Source organism: Ammospiza caudacuta, chromosome 4 (genome assembly GCF_027887145.1).
Source record: "Ammospiza caudacuta isolate bAmmCau1 chromosome 4, bAmmCau1.pri, whole genome shotgun sequence".
Lineage (NCBI taxonomy): Eukaryota > Metazoa > Chordata > Aves > Passeriformes > Passerellidae > Ammospiza > Ammospiza caudacuta.
The window spans coordinates 61,642,298-61,668,130 of NC_080596.1; the positions used below are offsets into that span (position 1 = coordinate 61,642,298).

General features: G+C 35.6%; 1 protein-coding gene across 3 annotated transcripts in view; it reads left to right on the forward strand.

Annotated features, from left to right (window-relative positions):
- STX18 (syntaxin 18) overlaps positions 1 to 25,833 on the forward strand; it is a 58,891-nt gene that overhangs the window by 24,251 nt on the left and 8,807 nt on the right. For 2 of the 3 annotated variants that reach the window (XM_058802928.1, XM_058802930.1), the window contains exons 2-6: positions 8,502 to 8,569; positions 18,055 to 18,170; positions 19,320 to 19,397; positions 19,501 to 19,567; positions 22,905 to 23,020. In XM_058802928.1, coding sequence (XP_058658911.1) covers positions 8,502 to 8,569; positions 18,055 to 18,170; positions 19,320 to 19,397; positions 19,501 to 19,567; positions 22,905 to 23,020 — 445 coding nt within the window. Of the gene's footprint in view, positions 1 to 2,305; positions 2,366 to 8,501; positions 8,570 to 18,054; positions 18,171 to 19,319; positions 19,398 to 19,500; positions 19,568 to 22,904; positions 23,021 to 25,833 lie in introns of those variants that run through there. The other variant, XM_058802929.1, reaches the window with a different exon arrangement.

Below are 25,833 nucleotides of genomic sequence, written 5' to 3' on the forward strand. Positions count from 1 at the left end.
TGGTCGGAAAGAGCAACCATTTATTACTGAGTATCTGTTAAATGAGACTGGACTTCTCTCTTTATATCATAGAACATCTTTCAGTCAAGAAAATGTAGTAATAAAATGAGCTCAGACTGAGAACAAGAGACAAGGAAAATATCTCTTACAGAAAGACTCAAGCTACGTTGAATGCAGTTACTGAAAGGTTGTAAATGGAGCATTTTCAACAGCAGTGGTAAAGGCCAATTATTGCAAATACATATTTTGACCAATTTCCTTGTATCTCTCAACCAAAACATTCCCCACAATTGTGGTGGGATATATATTTTAGTCAATGAGGTTTTGGATGATTGTGTAAAAATACAAGTTAAAGAAAGTTAAGATTGGAGTTTGACAATAGACAAGAGAAAGGGAAATAGTAAGTTTTATTAAAATCAGATGTTGTGCTCTTTTTTTTGTTGCTGCTGATAATAAATGAAAACTAGTTATTAAAACCATTTAGCATGATGATACATTGTAGGAAGTCCACTGTTAATTTTTTTCAGGTCATTTCATGTTCCTATTGACTGTCAACAGACCATTTTCAGAATATCTAGATGTGCTTCTATATGTGATGGTGTCAAACCAGTGTGTTCCACAAGAGCTAAGGAAACAGTGCCAAAATTAACGCAGACCTCTATCTTAAAGTCTGTGTGTGTTGCATTTCTTTGGTTTAGAGTTGAAATTCAGTATTTGTAAGTAATTACCCTAAAAAATAAGACTTCTTTTTTCCCCTTCTGTTCACAGATATCCAAAGCACAAAGCATTAAAAACAGTTTTAAGGATATACAATATGTTCATGGATATTTTCCTTAAGCAACAAAAATTTTAAAAAAATCAGTGACTTCAAAGTAATTTTTCTGTACAGGTGGAGTTTGCTGTCAATACCATACACATTTTTAAAATACTTATCAGCCTTATTCCCAGATAGCACTCCAGTGAAACCTTCATTCAGTGATAATACTGGGTATTGTGGTCCGTGGGGAACTGGAGTTTTTGAGCACTTGGATCTCAATTTTGTTTGACTCTTATTAGAAGTGTCTTGAACAACACAAGTTAGCAGTTGTGTCACAGAATTGCAAGAAGAATTTTTTTCTTGATATATTTGACTGAATCTTACAGTAACTCTGGATTATTTTTATGAAAGGCACAGTAAGATGAAATATGAGACTTTTAGGCTGATAGTGAGTTATTGACTACCAAATCTACCATTGCAGGTAATTAACAATGAATAAAAAATAAAAATAATGAAATGCAGATCTAAAGTGCACTTTAGAGGCAAAGTATTTAAATGTAAACTGACAGTAGTATAAATCAATGAGACATTTTTTGAACCACAGATAGTATATATAAAAATATGTTAAGCAGGAACTAAAAAACCCCAAAATTAAAAAAAAAAATATTTAGAGCAAACTGGGTTTTGTTTGTTTGTTTTAATGTACAAGACAGTGCTTTTTTCTTTTTTACTTTTTCCTTTTTTGACAGTTTGATATTAAACAAAATGAAGTGTTTTCTACTCCAGACCAAGTATCAGGAAATTGGCTTTGCTTCTTACTGCAGTTTAAAGATTTCTTAATCGCTTTGTTAATGTGCACCAAATACTGCCTGTGGTATTCTGCAGACAGGTTTTAACTTCCAGTATTCCACAATGACTAATGAAATCTCCTGCAATGATTCCTACAATTTTGCTTTCCTTTTATATTAAAAATGTGTTGTTTTAAATTAGAAAAATAGGAATAATATTAAACATATTTTAAAAAAATTAAGTTTTGTTCCATCTTTACCTTGAAGTTTCAAGTAGCCTCACTCTTCTTTTTCATGGCTTTTAATTCAATTAATTCAGTTTTGAATGTTCTTATCATATATGCTACACATTTTGTTAACATGACCCCCCCCATTCTTGGTTAATTCCTTTGCTTCAAATGCAAGGCTGCTAATAAAATGCAATAAGAAACGTTTCTGTGCCCGTTGCTGTAACATGTATGCTGATGTAAAGCAGGAACTGAACCAAGTCACAATTTTCCTGAGATTAGAGGTAGCCAGGCTGGCTGTCTCCCCGCTTCCAGCTCCGGGCCACCCCCTCGCCGCAGTTTAGATATTATTTGCTCTTTTGGGTCTCAGATTACGAGAGCAATTGATCTGCGTGACCTATTTTAGAAACTTTCACGTTTGCTGGGGAAACCTAAACCAAATGTATCCCCTCCAGAGACAAATGAGCTGCCCAGCGGCCGGGCTGACGCGTGGAGGCAGCCGGCGAGTCCCGGCCTCAATCCTGGGGGCACAGCTCCACCCCATGGCGCGCTGCGAACCCGCACCAACTCCTCAAAGAACAACCTTCACACGGGTAAAGGTCATTTCATTGGTTTTATCGCTGTTACAGCTACTTCACTGTACCAGCGAATTATTTCATTTCCTCTTTTGAAGGTTCCAGTTCTGAAATGTTAAATCCAAATTACAGTACTTTAAAAGCAAAAATCTTGTCAGTTCTTGGCAGCATCCAGCAAGAGTCTGTGTTGATTCAAAGGGCTGACAGTGTTTTAAATATAACCTAGGTAAAATATAACCAGTGTGGAATCTAGCCCGTCCTGTGTTGGGTTTTAAAAAATTCATCTATCTAGCCAAAGGTAGTTTGCACTGAAAAAGTTCTTTATAGGAGTAATTTCTGCATCAAAACATTTCTAACTAGTTTTCAACTGTAATAGTTTAGATAAGAGCTAAAGGTCTTATTTAAAAAATTATTTAATATAAATTTTGCTTCCATTTATAGTATCTATTCTGTTTGGGTTTTCACTCCAGACTTCTGAAAGCACTTACCTTCATTACATGCACTAACCATGGAAAATTTCCTTTCCCTCTTTTTTTTTTTTTCAATATGAATTAGACATTGGAAAAACAAGTTTATGTTCTTACAGTAATTACTGTATCTCCTCCTAGTACTGAAACTATTTCTTTTGGTAAAAATGTGCAGTTCCTGTTCATAAGCTGATGCCTTACTGAAATTCAGAATTTCTCTTGAAATAGGCAATGGGTTTGTTTGGCTTAACTATATGTTAGGAACTGAAAACGGGATAGGTGCCTAGATGCTAATATACTAATATTATACCAATCTTAAATTTTACACTTCTTGCCAAGGGGCTTGTAGAATATAGTCACCTTTTTATGAATCTGTAAATGGAATCTATTTAGGTAAGACATTGGAGATAATGTGTTTCAAACATATTGGAAAATTAAATGTAAAATTTTCTTCAAAGTTTTTCCCCCCCTGTTTTAAGGGATAATATAAGGGATAGTATGGCACTGTAGTCAGCAGTGCTTGTTAGTGCTGCTGAATCAACAGTAAATAACCACTCTCACAAGTTCTGCAAAAGCCTTTCAATTATATTTTGGTTTTAAGTAATTTTTAAAGTTTCTTTTAACAAAGTACATCTTTTAAAAAATTCAGAGTGACAATACAGCGCAAAGTGTAACAGTCAATTTTATATGGTAGGAAATAGTTGGGCATTGTTGTGATGGAAGAGTAAATTTGATAAAACGCTATATTTGTTCAATGAAAATGACCATTCAGCATGCTTGAATTCTCTCTACAATATGTCACGGGAACCTACTCCAATCATTTTAATCGTAAACAATGCTGCTGCTTCTTGCAGTGGGTTAAACGCATGCAAATTGGACCCTACTGTTTCATGAGGGATCAGTTCTTTGTTGGAGTGGAAAGCAATGCCCTATGTATTGCTAAGAGACTGAAGGAAGCGTAGTCAGCGTCTTGTTCTAAAGCCTCTGCGTCTCATCAAGATGCTGCTTTGCAGGCAATGCTTTCCTGCTTATCTTTTTAAATAACTTAGCCTGCTCTGAAATCATTAGAAAAATCTCCAAACAGAGGAACATCTACCATTTCTAGTGCAGGCCCCAAGTATAAATAGAGCTATGCATGCCACCTGTGGTAGCAGATGGCAGCCATTCACAGCTTCCTTTTGTGTCAGACCTGCATTAGATGCAATAATTGCTTTTATGCTTTAATAAGAGTTGTTTAAAAAATCTGTATTGGCAACAAAACACAGATATATATGTTAAAGAGATAGTTTACTGTGGGGATCAAGTGCAAACTGGAACCTATAGTAACTTTTAAAAAGTTATGTTACAGGCTTTAATGTGAATTTATAGTGTTTTTCACTTGCATGATGTTGATGCTTTTGTTTGTCACATAGTGGCAAACTGCTGCTGCTTCACTGTAGAGAGTCAATTGAGTTTTCATTATTAGAACTACAGTTTGGAGTTTTTAAATAACTCCTGGAGTCCCCAGATTCAGTAACTGAGCTTAGGAGGTTATCATGTTGAATTTTTTAGGTTGTAATTAAATATACCTTATCCATTCATGGCAGATGCATCTTGTAGGAAGTTCCCTACTGGTGCTGTTTAGCTCCTGCCCTCCCTTGTGCTGGTCCAGGTATTTGTGGAGCTGAAATGAAAGAAACCAGTTCTTTCCAGAAGAGTAATTTAAAAAAAAAAAAAAATTTTAGTGTTTTGGGGTGTGATATTGAGCCTCAAGGAGTATGAGTGGGAATGGGAAGAGAAGAGGGAGAGCCTGGAGTTTCCTAAGTAGTCCTCATTGTTAGAAGGAACATAACCCACCATATTGTGGTAGTGCACAGAAGCTGAAGAGGATGCTTTTGCTGTAATGATATAACTGGTGCTCCAGTATTGTGAGAAAAGGTATTTTATTCCCTGATTCCCTTAGAAATGTCAGTTATCTGGAAATTCAGCAGTGTTCTTCCTTGTAAGATAGGTTTAGTTGTTATGTAGTGCAAGAGTGCTGCAACTATGAAGGGCTTTTCTCTAAGCCCTCCTGTCTCTGTGGGGATGCAGGGGGAGAAAGGAAGTAATTTCTTTATTTCAGGGTTGAAGGTTTCAGGTTATTTCTCTGCTCCAGACTTTGGGAGAAAAAGGAAGTGAATTTCCAGATGCAAAGAATGAGAACCATGACGAGGCCAATACTCAGATGTGTTTGTGCTTCTTCAAATTGCTCTCATCTATCCTTTTGACACCTATGTCAAGTGGTGGTGAAAATGTTTTGAAAACAGGCATGTAGAGCAAATTGGAAGTTGCAGTTATGATGGATGGGTAAATGGAGTGGAAGAATGGGTATGCTGAAATGCAAGTGGGATTTAAAACTCTACTAGATCTACTTGGAAGATTAATTAAGAGAAGATACAAAAATTTATCCCAGAGGTGGTGGAAAGCAGGGTGAGAAAGACTGCCCAAGAAAACTGTTGCAAGAAGGGAAGACTTTTTTTACAGAGATAAAGTTAGTTTTGGCCAAGTTCACAATGCGTTGCTACTGGTATTAAAAGCCCCCTAAGGTTAAAATATTCTTCAGCTGGTTTAATAAAAAGAAAATTAGCAGAAAGTGTGGATTTGTCATGCAATTGGAGTATAAATGAGGAATGGACTCTAGGCTAAATTAATAATGAAAAAAACATAGACCAGTGGAGTAAAAGCAAGATACATACTGGGATCTAGAAAAATTAGTAGGAAAAAAAAGGTTTTTCCAGCAGAAATAGTTACAAAGTAACCAACACCAGTGAATGCCTTTCTAGTCATTTGCATTGGAAATGGATGGATGCAAACTGGAACAAATGCAGAGGGAAGCTGTGAGTTCTGCAACTTCAGAACTGTTCTGTGAGAAGGAAATAAAAGCTTGGAGGTTATTTGTCTGGGCTACAAAAGTTAGAGATAGGTAGATAGGTAGATAGGTAGATAGGTAGGTAGGTAGATAGATAGATAGATAGATAGATAGATAGATAGATAGATAGATAGATAGATAGATAGAATTACTGACAGCAAAATCAAACATGCATGCAGGGAAACAGAAATTTTAGGGAAAGGACCATTCTGAAGCAAGCAGAGATATATAGAAGTTGGTAATCAATAAACCTGGAAATTAGACAATAATTTGACAGTAAAAAGAGCAATAGGATTCTAGTAAAGACACTCAGTTGTAATAGGGAGAAGCTTTATTCCCTTTAGGCTGAAGCTTGCTGCCTTTGTAAAGAGTGTATGGTGGGCCTCTGATAACACCATATATAATTGCAAGTTGATGACCCTGGAGGTATCTTCAGGATTTTTCTTTGTATAATGTGGGATATTTTGTATCTACAAAAATTCGAGCATCATACAGAAAACCAATCAATTTTGTAAAATAAAATTAGCATTCCCTCCCTTTAATACTAGTGAGACCTTATTTTTAATTAAAAAAGTTAATTTTGTTCATATGGTTGTGACAAATTGAATTCAAAGCTGTGCCAGTCGTACATGGTAACAAAAGGAGAAAGAAATATCTGCCGTGCAGGATTGCAGAAGATGCTGTTAGAATTTGAGGGAAATGAAAACAAGAAGTCTCACTTCTGATGCAAATCTTGGGAACTAAGAGCTTGATGTGAGTATGGGCATAATGGTGTCATTCTAAATTCATGAAAATAGCTTTACAAATGAAGGAGAGGCAAAGTGGGGTCAGTGCAATTCAAACACGTGATGACAATTTTAGCCTAAATAGAATGCTCTTTGTGACTAGATGAATTAATTACTGTAAGACAGTGCTCTTGCTTGTCATTCTGATTCTTTCTGCTTGTTAATCACTCCTAAATTGTAACTATTGCAGTAATATGAAGATTTATTGCTTACAAAATTTTGCTTTTCTGTATTCTAGTTTAGTGTTTTCTCGTGTGTTAATGTAAATGTTTTGGAGTGTTTCTTATTTTACATTTGTTTTGTCCTCTGTAGTACTTTCTTTCTGCCTATTAAGTATGATTGTTCCACTGGAACACTGTATAACTGTTTTAGATGTTTTGTTTTCATAGTCAAACTTGACTTATATATTGAGCAAATTTGATGACATACCAAGTCTGAGCTGAGAAGGAGATTACTGTACAAATAATAAGTGGTAATGAGAAGGAATCTGTAGAATGGTTTATTTTACTCTTTGTGCCTCATTGGTCTTGTAACAATTGCAGTATTTCCTTCTTGCTGTGTATAATGGTGCTAACACACTTTGGGAAACTCCTGAAGGTACTGACAGAACTCAGTTTGCTATGAATGGGATGACATTTCCTGTGATAATCGCACAAAAAACTTGAGACATGAAAACTAGGAAAATCCTTTTCCAATATGATGAATTATAGTAAAAATGAAACAGAGCAAATAATAATAATAGGGAAATGGAGGCTTATTTATTTGCACAAGGAAATACTTATCTTAAGTTGTACAAATTACTGTGGTCTTACAAAGTACATTTTTTCCTTGCACTTTTTTTCAAAGAGCTGCTTTTGAAGAAAAATAATTGGGGGAATTAATCTTCTATTTATCCAAACTACTCTGTGTTCTTTCTCCGTGGTTTTTCTGTTTGTTTAATTGCAAAGATCATTTGCATGAAAATGGGATTTTAAGACTAGAGCAGTTGATGATACTTTTCCCCAGATACATGGAGTAAACTTTATTTATTGTAAATGAAAACAACTTTTGTTTTGTAAAATGCCTTCCATGCTTTGTTTACACTGAATTATTAACTAATATTTGAGAATATAGTTTTAAAAGTTGCCTCGGAAAATATATACTGCTAATGTATAGAATTCTCTTCCCTTTTCCCACCCTCCATCATGTCTTCTCATTTCTCTGGTGAATTAAGCTACACTTCTGTAGTTCCTCCATTCTCTAAAATAAGCAGCATCTTATGCTACACCAAATCTTTTCAATTAGACTGAAGTTTTCAAAAGTTGTTTCAGTTTGTTTTTTTTTTTTTTTGTGGCTTTCCAAAAGATCTTTGTAAAGATTTCTTAAAAAAGAAAATAAATAAAAAGTTATCCAGAGTGAGGTGGAAATTCAGAAATGGAAATTAGATTGAGATGTATGATCTGGCAAAGCTTACTAATGATTATCAGGTAGTAGAGAAACCACTTTAGTTTGGGCACAAACTGGTCACTGTATTAGGGCAAAAGTAGAAGGGAGGGTCAGTACCTTGCCATACAAGTTTTGATAGCTGGACTTGAACATGTATATCTGATATATCTGATCAGTAAAGAGCTGAAAATTTCTTGTGTGGTCTTCCAGAATGAATTTATTTCCAAACTGTACATTAAATTATGGAATAATTAAATTCTGGATTGAAAATTTAGATAATGTTCTATGTTACCATGTTTAATATTTTTAATGTTTAATATTGTAGTTACAGTTACTTCATATAATTTAGCTCATTTTCTTTGGGAAGAAGAAATGTATTTTTACTGCTGCTCTCCAAGCTAGACCTTTGTACAACAAATTTTTTTTAGATTATTTTTATGCTTGGAAAATGTGAAAATTCTAGTATAAAAGAGTAAATTTTATTATTCTATTTAGTTGTAGAATAAGAAATTTATGAATTCATGTTTGAAGTGTGAATACTGAACTTCAAATATAAAATCATCTGAAATTTATGATTTCTGTTCATTTAGATTTCTCATATTGGAAAGCTGAAAGATTTTCTTCTACAACACAGAAAGGATTATATTAATGCTTACAGGTAAGTTTGCACTGTATTTAAATGGGTTTATCTAATATTTATTTATTTATTTATCTTAATGCTTATAAAGTGAACAGATTTAAAGCCTATAGGCATAATGACTAAAGCCAAATCAGAGATTGTTATTAATTGGCTTGCTGTAAACCACTACAAGATGGAAGAATAGTGCTGTCACAAGAAAATAGGGCACCTGAATAAAATGAGGCTCAGAATTTGAAGATGATTCAAAACTGCTGTATCTGTTTGCTTGTTGGTACCTTTAGTAGTAGGATTTTCAGAAAATTAAAATACAAATTTACGAGTTTGTAAGAAAAACATAGTATCTTTTGGACTGCAGGTACTAAGTCAAGTGATCATAAGATCTAAATGTTAGTGCAGCCTGTATTTTGGTTAACTGAGTACAAATCATTGTAGCATTTGAGAAATGTAACATTTGCTTTGTTGTGATACTTTGTTACATACAAACCGGGTGAATCAGCCCTGACTGTATTCCAGTTCAGACTAAAGCTGAGCTGTTGCTTCTATCAAAGTAGATAAAATGCAGCCTGAAATCACTTTGGGTTAAAAGCTTCCTAGATAGCCAATAGAAGTGCTATCCAGACAGATATGCTTCCCCAGGGAAAGACAATAAGAATAGTTGAGCCATCTGCTGTTCCTTAGGCTCAGTCCATACAGGAGGAGCAGTTTTTGTGAGAAACTCTAATCCTGAAAGTGAAAGGGTCTGTCACAGTAACAGCAGTACTACCTCATCAGTGGAGTCAAAGTGTGTTCTCAGTAAGTTATCAGTAGACATCTGGCACCCTTTTTTGTCTTCACAAGAGTTTAAAAGCTGTATTTTGTTATTTTAAGAACAAAACAAAAAAGGAAGATGCCCTTTTTTATAAGTGACAGGCTGTGGGAGCTGTTCAGTCAGTGCTGGTGAAAATGCTGCTCAGGGTGTGCGCAGTTCTGTGTGTGAGGTGGGTCAGGGATGCTCTCTCCAAGGAGCAAGCAGAAGTAGTGCTCAGCTCCATGTTATGACTGGCTCCCTGCATTTCAGTGCCTGTAGGAATAGGGCATGAGCAACACTAGGTGGAGCCAGCAATTTAATACTGACAAAACTGAATGTGCATGCAGAGGTTGAGAAACTGCAAATAATTCCTGTAGGAGCAGTCAGTAGTGGTTAAATTTTGGATGTTATTTGTATTTTATTAACTATAGTGTGCATGAAATGGAAGTGGTTACAGTAAAAATGTGTCCAGATTATTTTGATTTCCCGAAGTTTTTAATGTTCTTTTTGTAAACAAGTTGTAACAAGTTATGGTAATTCTCAGTGCTTTCCACCTTCCTCTCCCCTCACCCAAGCCTTCATTAAGGAGAGGAAAGAAGTGTCATTTACTTTATTAAACCATAAAATAATCCTGCAGATCTCACCTGTGATTGCAGTTGATTCTGTTCTTAGTGGCCAAACTTTAATTGCTTATGTTTAGTTTGACATAAAAATGTCAAATTCCATACTAGATTACTTGTGCTGTTCTACTTCATGGATACAAAGAGCATCATAGCATCCATGCTATCAGCCTTGCAGTCTTAGCAAATGCCTCACTCAGTCAAGACTGCAGTTTTAACAACTCTTCAATACTCAAGTAATGGGGGCAGTTTTGGAACAATTTAATACTGAAAGTCTGTGCTGAAATGTATGTAGGACATGTCAAATTTCATGAAAAAAAGTGCTACTCTGTATTTTGTCAGTCCTGCTGTTTTTTTTCCCAACTACAGCACAATGTGTTGATGAAATTGAGCTTTTGAGTTACCAAGTTGTATTATTGTGTGCTTTTTAAAATTTCTTCATTATGTGTTAAGATCAGGTTCTTGATTGCTTCTTTGACCTTGCTTTTGAAGACTATGAATTCTTTAGTAATAGAGTTTTTATTTTTGGCATACATGAAATATCCTGCTACAGGTGGTATGTCTTTAATTCATTTTTAGAGGAAAATTTTTAGCAATGATAAAGTCAGTTAGAAGAGTGGTTATTTGAAACCTGGCCTATTTTATCAAACTTTAACTACTTAACTGAAATACCTAAAGTGACTTAGTAATTGCTTATTCATTTTCTTTCTTCTTGATTTGGCTATTACCTATAAAATATCTAAGTGGTAAAACACAAGAAATTCTTGATGTAGTGATCTAAGCTTGCTGGCTTACAGGCCACTGCACCTTTATCCTCTCCTGTTTATTAGGATTTATTTCCTTTCTCTTACATGTAGGGTTTTTGCCTTCTGTGATAAGGAATTTTTTGTCGTTGTTTTAACCCCAGCTGGCAGCTCAGCCCTACAGAGCCACTCACTCAGTGCCACCATAGTGGGACTGGAGAGAGAATCAGAAGAGTAAAAGTGAGAAAACTCAGGATTTGAGATAAAGGCAGTTTAATAGTGAAAGAAAAAGCCACTTACCCAAGCAAAGCAAAGCAAGGAATTTATTCACCATGGGCAGGCAGGTGTTCAGCCATCCCCAGGAAAGCAGGGCTCCATCACATGTAGCAGTGTCTTGGGAAGACAAATGCCATCACTCCCAGTGTCCCCTCTCCTTGCTCTTTTCTTTCCCCAGCTGTGTGTGCTGTGCATGAAGCATATGATCTGGAATACCATATGGTCTGGAATATCCCTGTGGTCAGTTGGAGTCAGCTGCCCTGGATGCGTCCCCTCCCAGTTCCTTGTGCACCCACAGCTCCTCACTGGGAAGGTGGGAGGCAGAGCAGGAAAGGCCTTGGCTCTGTGTAAGCACTGCCCAGCAATAACAAAAACATCCCTGAGTTATCAGCACTGTTTCCATCACAAATCCAAAACACAAACCCTGTACTTGCTGCTGGGAAGAAAATTCATTCTATCCCAAGCAAAACCAGTGCACACATGTTGATCACTCTTCCTGGAAACGTGGAGGCAGGGATTCTTGAGTCCTGAAGTTGTTAACAAGATGTGGGCGCTTTTTCATTTTTTCTTGTTGAGCAATAACTCCTTTCAGATGAGGATTTCAGATGAGGTCCCATTTCTAGTATATTGACTGCTATACATTCTGCATTGTTCCTCTCAGTCCATTTGCTACAATGCTTTCCTATGCTGCTTTTTACACTGTGCTAGGAGAGATCCCATCTTCAGTCTTTGGTAACTTGTCTGATGTCTCATCTGTGAACAACTTAACTTGTGCCTTTGCTTTTCATCACGAGCTCCTTCATGTTTTTGATCACTGAACCACCAAGACAACTCATATGTTTATGCAAAATGTACTTCAAGGAACTAGCTGTAGTGCCCTAACACCTGGAAATTTGAAATAATCCTCTTGGGATTCCTTCACAGCCTTCAGTTTCTCTGAAGGATCTTTCAAGGTTTAGGCAGTTTCAGGGACCAGTAATTATTCCTAGTGTTTTAATAAGACACTGGAAAGGAATTGAGAGAATTCTAGATTTTTTTTTTTTCCACAGAACACCTCATACTTAAAAGAAAAATACTTGAGAGAAGAGCTTTCCATCTGGGATTATTAGACATCTAATTAATTGTGTTTTGCAACTGCAGAGATACTTATGCAGTTGATCAGTGTAGTGTAGATGACTTCTGAATAGAAATGTCACTTTTTCCACCAGAAAGGCTGCATGGGTGGCTTTTGATATCTCTTCATTACATGCTTCTGTAGTCCTTTTGTGCAGTTAAGTGTTTGAACATTTGTTAATTGCAAATAATACACCTGGAAAAATTATTAACAAATTATCTTTCTGTCTTAAAAAATAATGTTAGTGCCCAGTAATTATGCCTCCTGCCCTAGCATTTATCTGCCTTTAGGAGTTCTCTGTCTCAAGGCAATAAATCAGTTACATCATTTGCCACTTAGTAAAAAATCATTGAATGCTTACACAGTGTTTTGTGGAGAGTGTTTCCTTGTATTTAACAATAAAAGAAGTAACCATTAAAGGACTCTAAAAATAGTGTTTTACTGACTCCTGTACAATGCCAGGCTGCATTCTTTTCTTGACTTAGTCACATTTTTACAACAAGTAAGGCTTCTTTTGTTGCATTGAAGAAGTAAAACATGTAGATGGTCTGTAAATACTTTCTTTCTGGAGGAGTATATTTTTCTGTTCTCTGGGGTATTCTCTTCAAATTATTTTTATATATATATATATATTTAAATTACATTAAATTCATATATCACATTTCAGAAATAGTAATTTTTCATAGTAGCACTCTGGAATATCCCAGCAATATTTTACAAAACTGTAGCTGCTAATTCAGGTATGCCTGTATTGCCTATTCTGGTAGCTGAGGCTTCCACAGAGAATTAAAAAAAACTATGTAAAAAATGTTGTGGAATGTTTTGTCATTTGAATCAAGGACCTTTTAGCTTGGATTTATGTCAAACAGCATTTGGATGGAAAAAGGCAGTAGATGAAAATGCATAAAACTTAATTAAGTAAGAAATCAAACGATTTAAAATATAGTAGATGCCCAAAGGGAAGAATGTGACTGCTGCATTTGCAGCTAAGCTTATCCATACTTGTCTGGGCACTTAGCACATGGCTAGCATTTCTGTATGGATTTGCTAGCCAATATCTGCAAGTGGTAAGTTGGGCAAATCTCCACTATTTTACAACTGATTTGTTTCTGCTTATTGCTTCTCTCTCTTTTGTTATACACTGTTGGAGGAAAATCAAATTTTTCTTCTTGATATGTTACCTTTGTTGGATTAGTAAGCAGAAGATATTTTATGTAGCAGCAGAATTCCTAATTCCAAAAGCTGATGTAACATCAGCTTTGCTTCCTTGTGCTTTGACAGCAAAATAGAATCACAGAAATGTTAGGCTGGAAGTACTATAGCTGAAACACCCAAAAAAAGAATGACTAGTGTTTTGCTTGCTTCAAAATATTTCTTTCAGTGAAGATTTCATATTCTTATTCTGCTTTTTCCTGTTTCCATATCTATGTTATTAGAATAATGTGTCCCATTGTAATGATGACTTTTTATGCAACAGTATGTTGTTGTGTTTGGTTTATGATCCAGTATGATCCCAGATGACTTTCTGAAGAACTGTTCCCTAATCAGTTATTCCCCATTCTCTGTGGGTTCAGATAGTTTTTCTTGCTGTAGCAAAGAGCTTCTGACCATTCCTTATTCAAATTCTTCGTGTCATTTCTCCAGGCAATATTGTTTTGAATTGAAGTCTTGATGTCTTTATACAGTTTTAATTTGCTTAACTTTATGCCTCTGAAAGGTTAGTAAGTATATATTCCATTCTGCTGAATTGTTAATGAAAGTATTAAATAGCATCAGATTCAGGACAAAATCCTGTGAAACACAACTCAGTGTTCCCTTCTGTTTTGGTGTGTAACCACCCCCAAGTTCAACTTTGCAGTTTCACATTCATATGGTGGTTATTTCTTCTAACTCATCTATTCTTCTAACTCATTTATTCATTGGTCAGAATGTTATGTGAGATAATAACAAGAGCCACACCAAAATATAGCAGTGATTGCTTTTCATCCATCCATAAGACCTGTGACTGTATCCCAGCAGTAAATTATACTGCCTGTGATGTACTACTGATACATCTTGGATGCTGTTAATCTTTTTGTTCTTTCCTAAGTGCTTAAATATTACTTATTTATTCCTGTGCTTTTCTAGACTGAGTGGTCTACAAGTCTTCTGCACTTCATTTTTGTCCCTTTAACCCTATTTTCAAAGATAGTTACTGACCTTTGTCTTTTTATCAATGTGTCATTTGCCTATTCTCTCCTAGTTCTTGGCAGTGAGGATCCATCTTGTCATTTGATGCATTTCCCATTTTGTTCCAGGGCTGGCTCTCCTGTCTCTGCACACTGTATGAATGTGCACACACCCTGGGCTTGTTTGGAAGTTGGTTAGTTTGTTCCAGAGCACAGCTTTGTCACACAGATAGGATGGATATGCACTTCTACTACCAGGAGCCACTGCACCTTCAGGTACACTTGTGCTATGACCTGGTTCATGTAGCTCTCTCTCTCACACAGTTCACTCAGCAACCTGTTCACTAATACACTATCTGACACTTGCTATTGCTGATGATAATATCAGCAAAGAATTGTGATCTTTTTAAAATGACTGAGGTATTAAATTTGGCCCAGATGCAGTAAGCTAAAAGAAGTAGTAACTACAGCTTTCAAGTGATATTCATGATGAAAAGTTAGTGCCAAAAAAACCCAAAACAAAGCAATAAACACCTAGAATTAATTCATGCTCTGCATATAATTTTATTTCTCTGTTGAGTAACAAGCCAGGGCAACATTCTTAAAGTGTTTCTTATAGTAGTGTTTGCAGAGCAATCTCTTGTTATCACTGGCATCCCTTCCCAACTGAGTCTCATCCTGCACTTGATCCTTTTCTGAGTGTGTCCCTGCATGCTGTGCTCCCTTAGACTTGTCAATAGAAATCACAACTAATTTGCACTTCGTATTCTGATCTTTCTGTTTGAGCTCAACAAAGCTCCATTGATCTCTCACTGAATTAATTGCCTACTCTTCCTTTTTATCAAGGACAGAGTTGCAAATTATAATGTAATTTCTGTATGAAAACTACTAGTTCATTTGAATTCTTTGCCTTTTTAAGTTTGCATTTTCTCTGCAATTTGACGTGCTAGTTTTTCTAGACTGGTGAAATCTGCCTACTTGATGGTCACTGTCTTCACTGTACTCTTCATTCACAGTTAAAAATCACAAATAAAGTGAGTTGCCTTGTAGCCCAAGTTTCTTATGAAGTTTTCTCATATTGGCAAGGATGACAATCCAGAGGATCTTATTTTCCTCCTTTCTCCATTCATTTTCTGTGCATATCTCGCTAATTATTCTGATTGCTTCTAAAAAAACCTGATTTGCTTGGCCCTTCTTGATTTAGTAATGGAGCCGTCCACTGCTGAGATACTGCCAGTGCACTTCTGAGCATGCATTTGAATCTCTGGCCTACAAGACACAGCTGGATTTTTTTTCTGTTCTGTTGGTTTTTGTTTGATGTTTTTCTGTGGTTTTGGTTTTCTTTGGCCTGTTTTATTTTAATGAGCGGTTCCTCTTCCGGTAGAGGATGGTGATTAAATGGATTTTCAGTATAATCTCTGTGTGCAGATTTTCTGGGGAATGCAATGGGGACTTCAGTACCCTGTTATAGTACTAGTGGATGCCATATGTGTTCTGACATAATGGGATGTGATTGTATGACTCCATTCTTGCCTTCCCAAGGAGGTTGTGTTTCAGGTATCCTTCTCTCTGAGTGCCTTGACCAGCTCATGTTCAAAAGCACTGGTGCCAGACACTATGTAAACTGTAAGCAGTTATAAAAGGAAAAGTATTCTGTTTCTTGTTTACTAGATTAAGCTGCATTTTACTAGCTTTGAAACTGTGAAACTACTACTTAAGAATTTAATCTGTCCTGTTTTTCTATCAGCAACTAGGGAAAGTAACTTAACAACTTCCCAAAGTTAAAAAGCTGTTGCAATTATCCTCAGTGTATCAATACACTAGCATTAGTTAAACTGTTAGTAAAAAATGAAGTGTGCCTGAGGCAAAGTTTTTCTTATTTATTTCTAAGTCTGATTTAAAAGAAAATTCTGGTTTGCAGTTTTTAATCTTTATTTTACCCTCTTATGTTAAAAAGTGCCTGGAAAGTGTGGAGCTCTTCAAACACTACAAAGCTGGGAGGAGTACAAGAAGCTAGACATATAAACACATTTACTTTATATCCTGTTCAATAGCAGACCAGCCAGAATTAATGATTGTAATCTGAAATAGAAGAGTAGAGTTTTTTTATCAAGAAGCTGTCATACAGCTGTTACTCCATCCTTATTTCTCACTTAAGTTTGTGTGCCCTAAAATGCTCAAGTAACTCTCTAGGCTGAGCTCACTGAAGGATATTATGAATTCTGCCATACCAGATGGTCTTAATGGTCCCTTTGTGTCTTGGTCTTTGTGGAAATGGATGGAGGAATGGATTTCCTAGCTTTACACATGCTTAGAATTATAAATGGAAACACTACCAAGGAATAAAGAATAATTTTATGACATTTAGAATAGTTTTAAACAGGGGAAGGGAAAAAAGCCCTGATATTTAGATGTCAAATACATGGCAGTTTTGGAAACAAACATATAAAATATAGAATATTACTTCTAATTAGTTTGTCTTACTGTTTGCTTGCTAATATGAGCTTGTGTACTAGCTGACCAATAAGTAGGTACTAATTTTCAGATGAACAATATACTGATTTTTTTATGTAAAACCAGTAATGTGGGATGGGAATGAGGAGATTGTGATATAATACTCAAAGAGTATTATGGAGTATTATTATTTAGAGTGTACTTAAAGCTTTGTGGAGGGGATCTAGACCCCTGCTTGCAGTACATTGATGATGCAGGAGGGAGCTGCTGGGTTTGTATGGGATGAGCTGATGGGACAGGGTTGTGTGAACTGGTTGTGGGCTTTCCTGCTTTCCTGTGCCTGGGATTGCAGCAGACACAGGGGAGCTTTGCCATTACTGCAGTGAACTGTGTAAGAGATCTCTAAAGAGATCAGGCTAAATATTGAACATCTCTTTTTACTTGTGTTACTGCAGCAATGTAGTTGCATTACACATGAGGAAATTTTCACATATTAAAAAATAGTTTCAAATGCAGGTATGAGTTATGGTCTTCTTTCCTTTTTTAAAGAGCAGGTATAATAGGCTGTGATCACTTCATCACCAGGAAACACAAGATGAACTTCTTTTGCTGTAGCAGTTTTATCCTGTCACCTATGGCTATGGAAACACTGTTAAATATCTTCATACAATATGCTTTTCTGCTGGTTACCTACAGTGAGTTAATATTTTAAGGACAGGTCTCCTTTTTTATTAATTTAGCAACAAAAATATATATTAATAGCATTAGAAAATACCAAATGCATAACGTATAATCTAAAATTGAAATAAACAACGGGAACAGGTTTTAATAAATACTGCAATCAATTTGATATTATAATTGTGCATCCAGTATTCTTTCTCTAGTTTGAATTCACAATTTCATAGTAGAGCTACTTTTAAAATGAAGCACTGTATTTATGATAATGACAATTCCTTTTTTTTTTTTGTACTTCTTTCAGTATTTGAGCTATTCCTTTATCTGAATTCGCTTTGTGTTTTTAGGACACTTTATTGGAATAAGTACCAAGGGTGATGTTATATTTTCTAGCTGTATTTTCTCCTTATCGGCTCTGTGTTTGGTTATGTACAAGATGATAGGAGATTCTCTTTTTTCTACATACTTTACTTAAAAAAAGCCTCCCAACTTTATGGGAGTAGCATTTTGATCAGTGGTAGTTACTGTACTTATTATTTTTTTCTGTGAAAATCAGTGTTGCAGAAAAGTTCTTGCAAAGATGGTAGGTCGCAAGAAGGTGTAAGGTGTGTGCTTGTGGATTTTATGTTGGGGATTTTTAAGTGACAAGTTTTTCTTGTTTCTCAGCCATGTTATGTCTGAGTATGTGAGGATGACAGATACAGAGCGTGACCAGATAGATCAAGATGCCCAGGTGTTTATGAGAACCTGTGCTGATGCCATTCATCAGCTCAGAACAGAAGGTAAACTAAGCAGCTCTTACATGTTTGTTTTTTTTTTAGCTCTTGATAAAGGCTGAGGTAATGCTGAATATTGGTACATAATAGTGAATCTTAAATGCTTTAGGAAAAAGATGGGGGAAGTCTCCTTGCCTTTTTATTTGAATTGGTGTAATCCCATTGGCTGATTAGTACTGTAATTCCATTTTCTTTAATGATAGTGGAAAAAGAAGCCACAGCAGAGAATTTTGTTTATGTGTTCAAATACCAGTATTTGAACTTCAAACTTTGAGTAATAGCACAGAAACACTCAAGGTTAACAAGTATAAAAAAGGGTCTTAAATATTTACTACTTGAGTAGTAATTCTGCACTTTGGCACAGAGGCCTAAACCAAAGCTCTCTAAATTTGATGGTTGTCTTTTACTAGCTTGTCTACCTGTAAGGTAATACAGGTATAGTACTTCCAAGTTAGAGATAATTAAATAACTTTAACAGAGTCCTGGTAGATTAAAAGTGTTTTTGACAACCTGAATATGGGAGTCATACCTTTACTACACTATCTTGTGAAAGTTGTAGAGAGAGAATTTCTGTGTTGCTATTTTCAAGTTGACTTGCTGCATCTCTGTATTTTATTGATACACAAAAGATTTTAATCAGATTTAAAATGCCATCTAAACATAGTTGGAGTGTTATTCAGAATCATTGAATGTCAGTCATGCATGGGAACTGCATAATATAAAAATGAAAAATATCTATATATGTGAATTAAAAGGATTTGACACAATAAATCCCAAAAATTTCCACATAGTCTGTACACCAGAAAATTCAAGTTCAATAGTTTAAGTAAGTTAAATCTCTAGATTTATTCTGCTGTTCTTAGCTAGATGTCACTTATTCCTGTTTAGAGTTCATTTGACGTAATAGAACTCTGGCATATATAAAAATACTATAGGACACTAGTTATTTTCATTTTTTGGTTTGTTGTAATGACTTGCTCTTTTAGAGAATATATATTTAAATGTAGCTATGTTTAAAAGAAATATTAATACATAACATATATAAAATGTGACTAGGCTTTTGAATATAACTTGCATATCAACTGAAAGTGCAAACTGTTGTGGAATTGTTGTAAAAAGTTAAAAGATTGTTTTATATTTTCTTTTCTATTTCAGCACACAAGGGTGTCCAGTCTGCTCAGGTGAAGGAGCACAGAACAGCTGTCTTGGACTTCATTGAAGATTACTTAAAAAGTACTTAGTATTTACTGAATAGTTACAAATGGATGATTGCATTTTCCAAGAATGAAATCTTGCTCTTTTAACCTGAAATTTTGTTTACTGCTGTCTTGAACAGGAGTGTGCAAGCTGTATTCTGAGCAAAGGGCCATCCGAGTTAAGCGAGTGATAGATAAGAAGAGACTGTGAGTAGTGTCAAAAAATAGTTTAACTGTGCCTTTCACTTGTAGGACACTCAGCAAAACTATTGTTCATGTTTAGATGCTAAGGAGATTGTTTTAATGGAAGTTTGTGGTTGGATGAGCAACTTCTGCAGTCAACAGGTGCATTCTAGGGCTTTTTACTCTTCAGGCATGTGAAGTCAAGTCTGAAAGTGGCAAAGTGCCTTTATAGTGTTGTAGTTCTCATTTAGGTAAAGGATAAAAGCACCAAATAGGAAAATGTGGGTTAATAAATCTATTTGACCTCTACAAATTCACCAATTTTTTTTCTACTTTTTTTTAAAGGTCCTATCTTTCTGCTAAACAAGTATTTATTGACTGTGTTGTCAATAAATACTACTTGAGATGGCAGGTGTTCATGGCAAGCAGAAACATGATGAAAATAAAAAACTAGAATGTAATTTCTGAACTGAAACAAGAGCTTCCACTTCTTATAGTGGCACTTGTTAAGGCTGCTTATGTAGAGCTGAATATGTCTAGGAGACATTAAAGGTGATTGCTTGCTGCCTTTTTGGTCTGGTGGGATTTTTTTTCAGTCAAGTTTCAAACCCTATACTTCTTCACTTTCTTTTTCTGCATACTCCCAGTTGTGAGAATGACAGGGAAAGTGAGGAGGTTTGCAGTTTATTCAGTACCTGAGAAACTTTACGTGTCTTCTCATTCTGCATTATTTGGATAATAACCTCAAGGTCCATTATCTATATTTTAATTTTAAAAAATGTGCACATAAATAAATTCTTGAGCATTGTTCCAACACTTGATGCTGGTTTATCAGTTTGGTGTAGTATCAGCTACAGTTACATTGAACCCAGAGAGATTTTTTTCAAAAGTTCATAAGTGTATTTTATTCAGAATGATTCAGCCTGATTAGGCACAATTAGATTCACTCAAATATATCATTATGAGACATAAATGGTAGTACATGTGGAGGATCAGACCAAAACCAAGAAAACAAAATATCCCAAACCACTTCTGAAATTTGGTAAGAAGTAATGAGAGAAAAGTAAAGCATTGGTGTTTTTGTAGCTCCCATAACTTTTCAAAAAAAAGCTATACAGAAACAGTGTAATATTTTTAATGTGTAAAAATTCAGAATCTTATCAGTATTCTTCATGTGAAAGAGGTTCAAAGAAAGAGAGCATTGTTCCTGCAGTCGAAGCAGTAGCTAATGAATATGAGCTCTTCTGATAGTTAATACTCTTACATTACTCTTCCCAGGTGAATTCCCAGGTTCAGGATTTCTCAGATGAATAAACAGAGAAAAAACCTCAATTTGATGCATTATTTCAGAAGTTAGAGTACCACTTAACTAAAGAGTAGTAAGGCATTAAGAATTAACCCAAAAGATACATTCTTTTTTTTGGAGGGTCCCTCTATGTCTCTCTTTGTGGATGTAAGAACTAGAACACAGATGTTGACCAGGTGGAGTCTGTATGCATTGCAGATGTGATGTAGTGGCTCAATTGTCATTTAAATTAAAATTCAATTCAAATAAATCACAAGGCATAGCCCAATCTTTATTATGACTTAAAGAAGAACAGTATAATTGATTTGTAACTTCCCTGAGGATTTCAGCAGGTGCTTTATGTGATAAGAACATGTACCTTGAAAAAACCAGGCATCTTTTATACAGTGCACCCCAGACACCTTGTTCATTTTAAATTGAAAGTTTCCTATATTCCTGTACTGTGCACAATAAGGACAAACAATAAAGGAATATGTTTCTTTAGAAATAAATTAATCCTAGCGCAGCTCTTCTTTCCTGCAGTTTAGTCAGTTTAAAATATGTGCATATCAGACAATACTGAAAAGTTTGCCATAGAAATATATTTCATCATGTTTCCTTCTATATTGATAACTATCCTAAGCTCTTCAACAAATTGCCTGAGTGTTATAATTTCCTTTCAGAGGTTGCCCCTATGTATTCACTCACATATTTTGATTTAAAAGTTCTGCTGGTTAGGACTAGTTTCACTGAAAGAAAAGATGAGAAATAGAAACACAAGCATTTCTTTCTGTAAAGTACTTGGTTGTGATTTTCAATTTTAGTGTTTATTGGTCTTCAAGATTATATTTAATTTCAATTTTAAACTTCTTTTTCCATTAGAAGATTTTGTGAATTATGTATGGAGTTATTCAAATCAAGCTGATATTTTTGTTACCTGGGGAATTAGTGGTTTAGTAGTACTAAAAGTAATAGTTGAACTGCACAGATATGTAGATAAGTATTTTTTTTCTTATCATTAGGCAAATTTGAGAGGGAAGAGATTAGAGAAGAATTCTTCTTTGCAAAATTACCAAAAGCCTAATACTTGCAGAGGTTTTATCACTAAAAAAGGTTCCCTGCTACTGTTAAATAGCAACCACTCACTGATGACAATTGCATTATATTCTGGTTTTCACAGAATTTTCTAATTAAGGGTTAGAATTTAGGCACAATGCAATGAAGGAACACAAAAAGCAGGACCTTCTGTTAGGCACAGGGGAGAATTGCAAATCATAATGAGATTAACTGCTGATTGTATTTGAGAGGGTAGGAAGTGATAAAGGGTAGGGTGGAATCACCTGGCACAGCAGGCGATTCCACCCATTGGTTTTTGTTCTTTACCTTCTTCAACAGCAGTACTAAACATTTAACTGATTGCTATTTAGCAGTTACAGAATTCATTGTAGACAACAATAAACCACAGAAATTTACTGGAAAAAATACTTTACCGCTAATTTCAACATTTTTTGATGCCACACTGAAACATACTTGACAAATACTTAATATATAATCACTGAATAAGCTTCTCATGTTTTGCATTGTCTTTGTATTAAAATTACCTAATAGGGAGTAAGAAGTAGTATAAAAAGCTAATTCCATGATATTTCCTTATGACAATTGAAAATATAAAGTAAAATTGTCATTATTATTTGAAAAAAATGAAGAAGTAATGCTTGGCCGTTGCTGCTAAAAATTTTTCATGACCTAAATGTTGGCTAAAAAAAAAATAAATTTATACACTGGATGTTTGAAAAGAAGTTTAATAAAGTGTCAGTATTTTTATGCTGTAGCCTTCAATATTCTCAACTCTGAGCATGTGGTGCATTTTGTCCAGGAATAATATTCACACTTTCTTTGCCTTTGTAGCAATATTTCAGTGACAGTTGCTAAGTACATTTTGTATCTCAACTGGAAAATCTTTAATGTGAAGTTCACAAGAGTTGAAGTATTGAATTTAGTAATCTGTGTTTTTTCTCATTTTAGAGAAATACATCTGTATAGTATTAGTTAAATCATTGGCTCTTGTACTTCTAGGTCCAAACTTGAACCTGAGCAGAGCAATGTGTCCAAATCACCTCTTTCCACTGAAAAATCTTCACAGAGTGCTTTAGAGGATTCTGAAGAAAAACTTTCTGCTGAGGAAAGCAAAGGTAGGAATAAAATGTAGTTACATTTTACTTTTTGTGGCAAGACCTGTCTGGTTGATAGTACTTCACTTTAGAAGGGCCAATTGCTATGACTGGCAGGTTTTCCATTTTCATCTTGCTTGAGATGATCAAGCTTCTGTGAAGCATACTGTGAGACTGAGGAAGCAGAATCTTAAGCTTTTTGACATACCAGCTAAAGAAATCATATGCTCTGCTGAATTCTTCATCTTCTTAATAACCTCTTTATGTACTCTTTCCTTTTCATTTATTTTTATCAATATCTTCTGAAATTTGTCTAATTTTTCCATATTTCTTTCACTGAATGCAAGGAATTAGCAAGTAGGTCAATGACTCTCTCAGAACATTCTTAGTTTTTAAGCACAGAGACCTTGAGTTGGAGACTCCTACAGTAGGAACTCGAAGGTGGAACATGCTCACAGAGGAGGTTATTGGCTGGTCACATCCAGTAGTTTTGGGGCTTTCTTCTTGACAGCTTTGAGTTGCCCTGCTGGGAGAATTTCATTTCATCTTTCAGGGTGCAGGAGATAGCCAGAAGTCCAAAGCAGTATCTCTGACCTTGGGGTCATTTCAGATGGTGCAGGTCTTGATGGGTTTGTGAGCATTGGTTCTCATTCCTGGTTGCCTGCTTCTCAGGCTGAGGGATAGAAGCCATTTCAATTCTCTTAGCCATTTCAGCCTGTCCTGGGATGTGGGTGCTGGCAGAGCTTTGGAGCTAAGTGCCTTTTGGAGTACTATGCAGATAATTTCAGGTTTCATGCCTAGAGATCTTTCTGTGATTCTGAAATTGCTTTCCCTGGCTTGTGGTCTCCCACTCTTCGTCTAAAGGAGACCAAGGTACCCTGTGATTTACAGCAGGAATTTTTTTCCTTCTAATTACATTACATTGTGATAATACTTTGTCAAGGTAGAATAAATGCAGTGGTTGGCCATATTATTCGGATAAATAGTTGTTGTTTCTTTAGTGATTTTATTAAGAGTAAAGTTCCTCTGTTAGGTGACTCCAGGGCCATACAGAGCATGGATTCATGTGAAGTGGGTGCTCCACTTCTGGACGAAGTCTCTAACACTGAATTACCTCACAATGTCTGAACAACTTCATTTTCTGATAATGGCTTTGCTTATCTTCCTAACCAGTTTGTACTTCTGCAGCCCTATCAGTGTGCCTTTTTTCCCCCTCTAACACTGAATTTATCATAAGAGGTACAGGTTTTGATTCTGAGCCATTTCTAGTGCTTACCTTTTTATAGTGTGTCATAAGTGATGCAGCACACAGGCACACAGATGAGTTTCACCTTAACCTGTTATCAGTGTTTTGCAGCTGTGGGCTGGTGCCACTGGAGAAGCAGCAGCATAGTAGCATCTTCATTGCCCTGTGCTCTTTCCTTGTTACCACATGTCCCTGCATTCTCCCACCACATAGTGTCATTACAATTTTTAGCTCCAAAAATCTGTGCACCACTGTGGGAAATACTGTTCCTTGGTTGCCTTGGACACAGCAAACCACTACAGTAAATAGAAATGCAGCTGTTTTATTGCACATTAATTTTGATTACTCCAGTTCTCACTTTCATGAGTTTTTGCTTTAATTTTTATGAGAAAGTAGGGGTCCTGCCACACAAGTGGTGCTGCTGCAGTACTTATGAGGGGTTGCTGAGTAGACTTTGAGAAAACTATGAGACTTGTATATCAAAATAAATCTGTCTGGAACAGTATGCAAATGCACACAGCCTGTGATTCCTCACATAAGGGTAAGTGCTGGTTGTTGCTGCTTATAGGAATCAGCCTTGTGACTTTGCTGGTAGGTGGCTGTCAAAGTGTGAAAATAACATGAACAAGATGACTAGGAAACAAGAAGCCCAGCTTAAATTTTACAGCCTTTGATTTATACTTTTTTTTTCAAGTAACTTTTCAAATTTTTAGGAAGCCAGAGAAATGCTTGCATTTTAAAATCAGCTCTTTCATCTTCAAGATGTTGGTGGTTTAGAGAATGGTGATCATTTGTTTTTATGAATTAGCCATCAGCACCATGCCTTGGTCCCTTGGGTTAAATCTCATCTGTAAAGATACTTTTGAGAGCAGCTTGTGGTTCTGTCCTTAATTTGAACACTATGATGAACAGCTGAATGTGCTACTTAATGTGCTGAAGAACAACTTGGGTTTTGTCTGGTTTTTTGGCAGAAACCAAAGCAAAATGTGATTACCTTTGTTTTGTGGCAAAGCACCTGTTTACATTAGAATTATAGTGGACATGCCTCATGGTAGGAAAGTAGTCTCTGTGGAGAGTGCTTTTATATACTGGCAGTATTTATTTGCATATTACAAATTTGACATTTAGTTCATGGAAATAAATGTAAATAATGAGTAGCTTTTGAACTGGTCCACAAGCTTAGCAGCTGTCTCCTTTCAGTGTGGAAAAAGGTTCAGAGTATTTGATCATTATTTTATATCTCTGTCACAATTAACTACTTCTCTTTCTGAAATAAAAATGTAGTTTGGCTTTTGCCAGCTGAATTGCAGAAAAGCATTTATGTCAGCTCCATGAAAGCTGCAGAAAGCCCAAAACATCCCAACAGTGACAGGAGGAACCCTGGGGAGATACATGTGTCTTGCTTACCTCTTACAATAAGTATATTTGCTTATTAGCCATCACATTGGATACAAGTGCTGTTTTTTTACAGTGCTGGCAGGGCCTGAAACTAATTGGTTCCTCTGGGTTTTCTCCTTTTTTTTTTCTCCATAAACTAATTATCTTATTTTGTTCGAATACGGTAAATAATTTATTGTAATTTTGATAT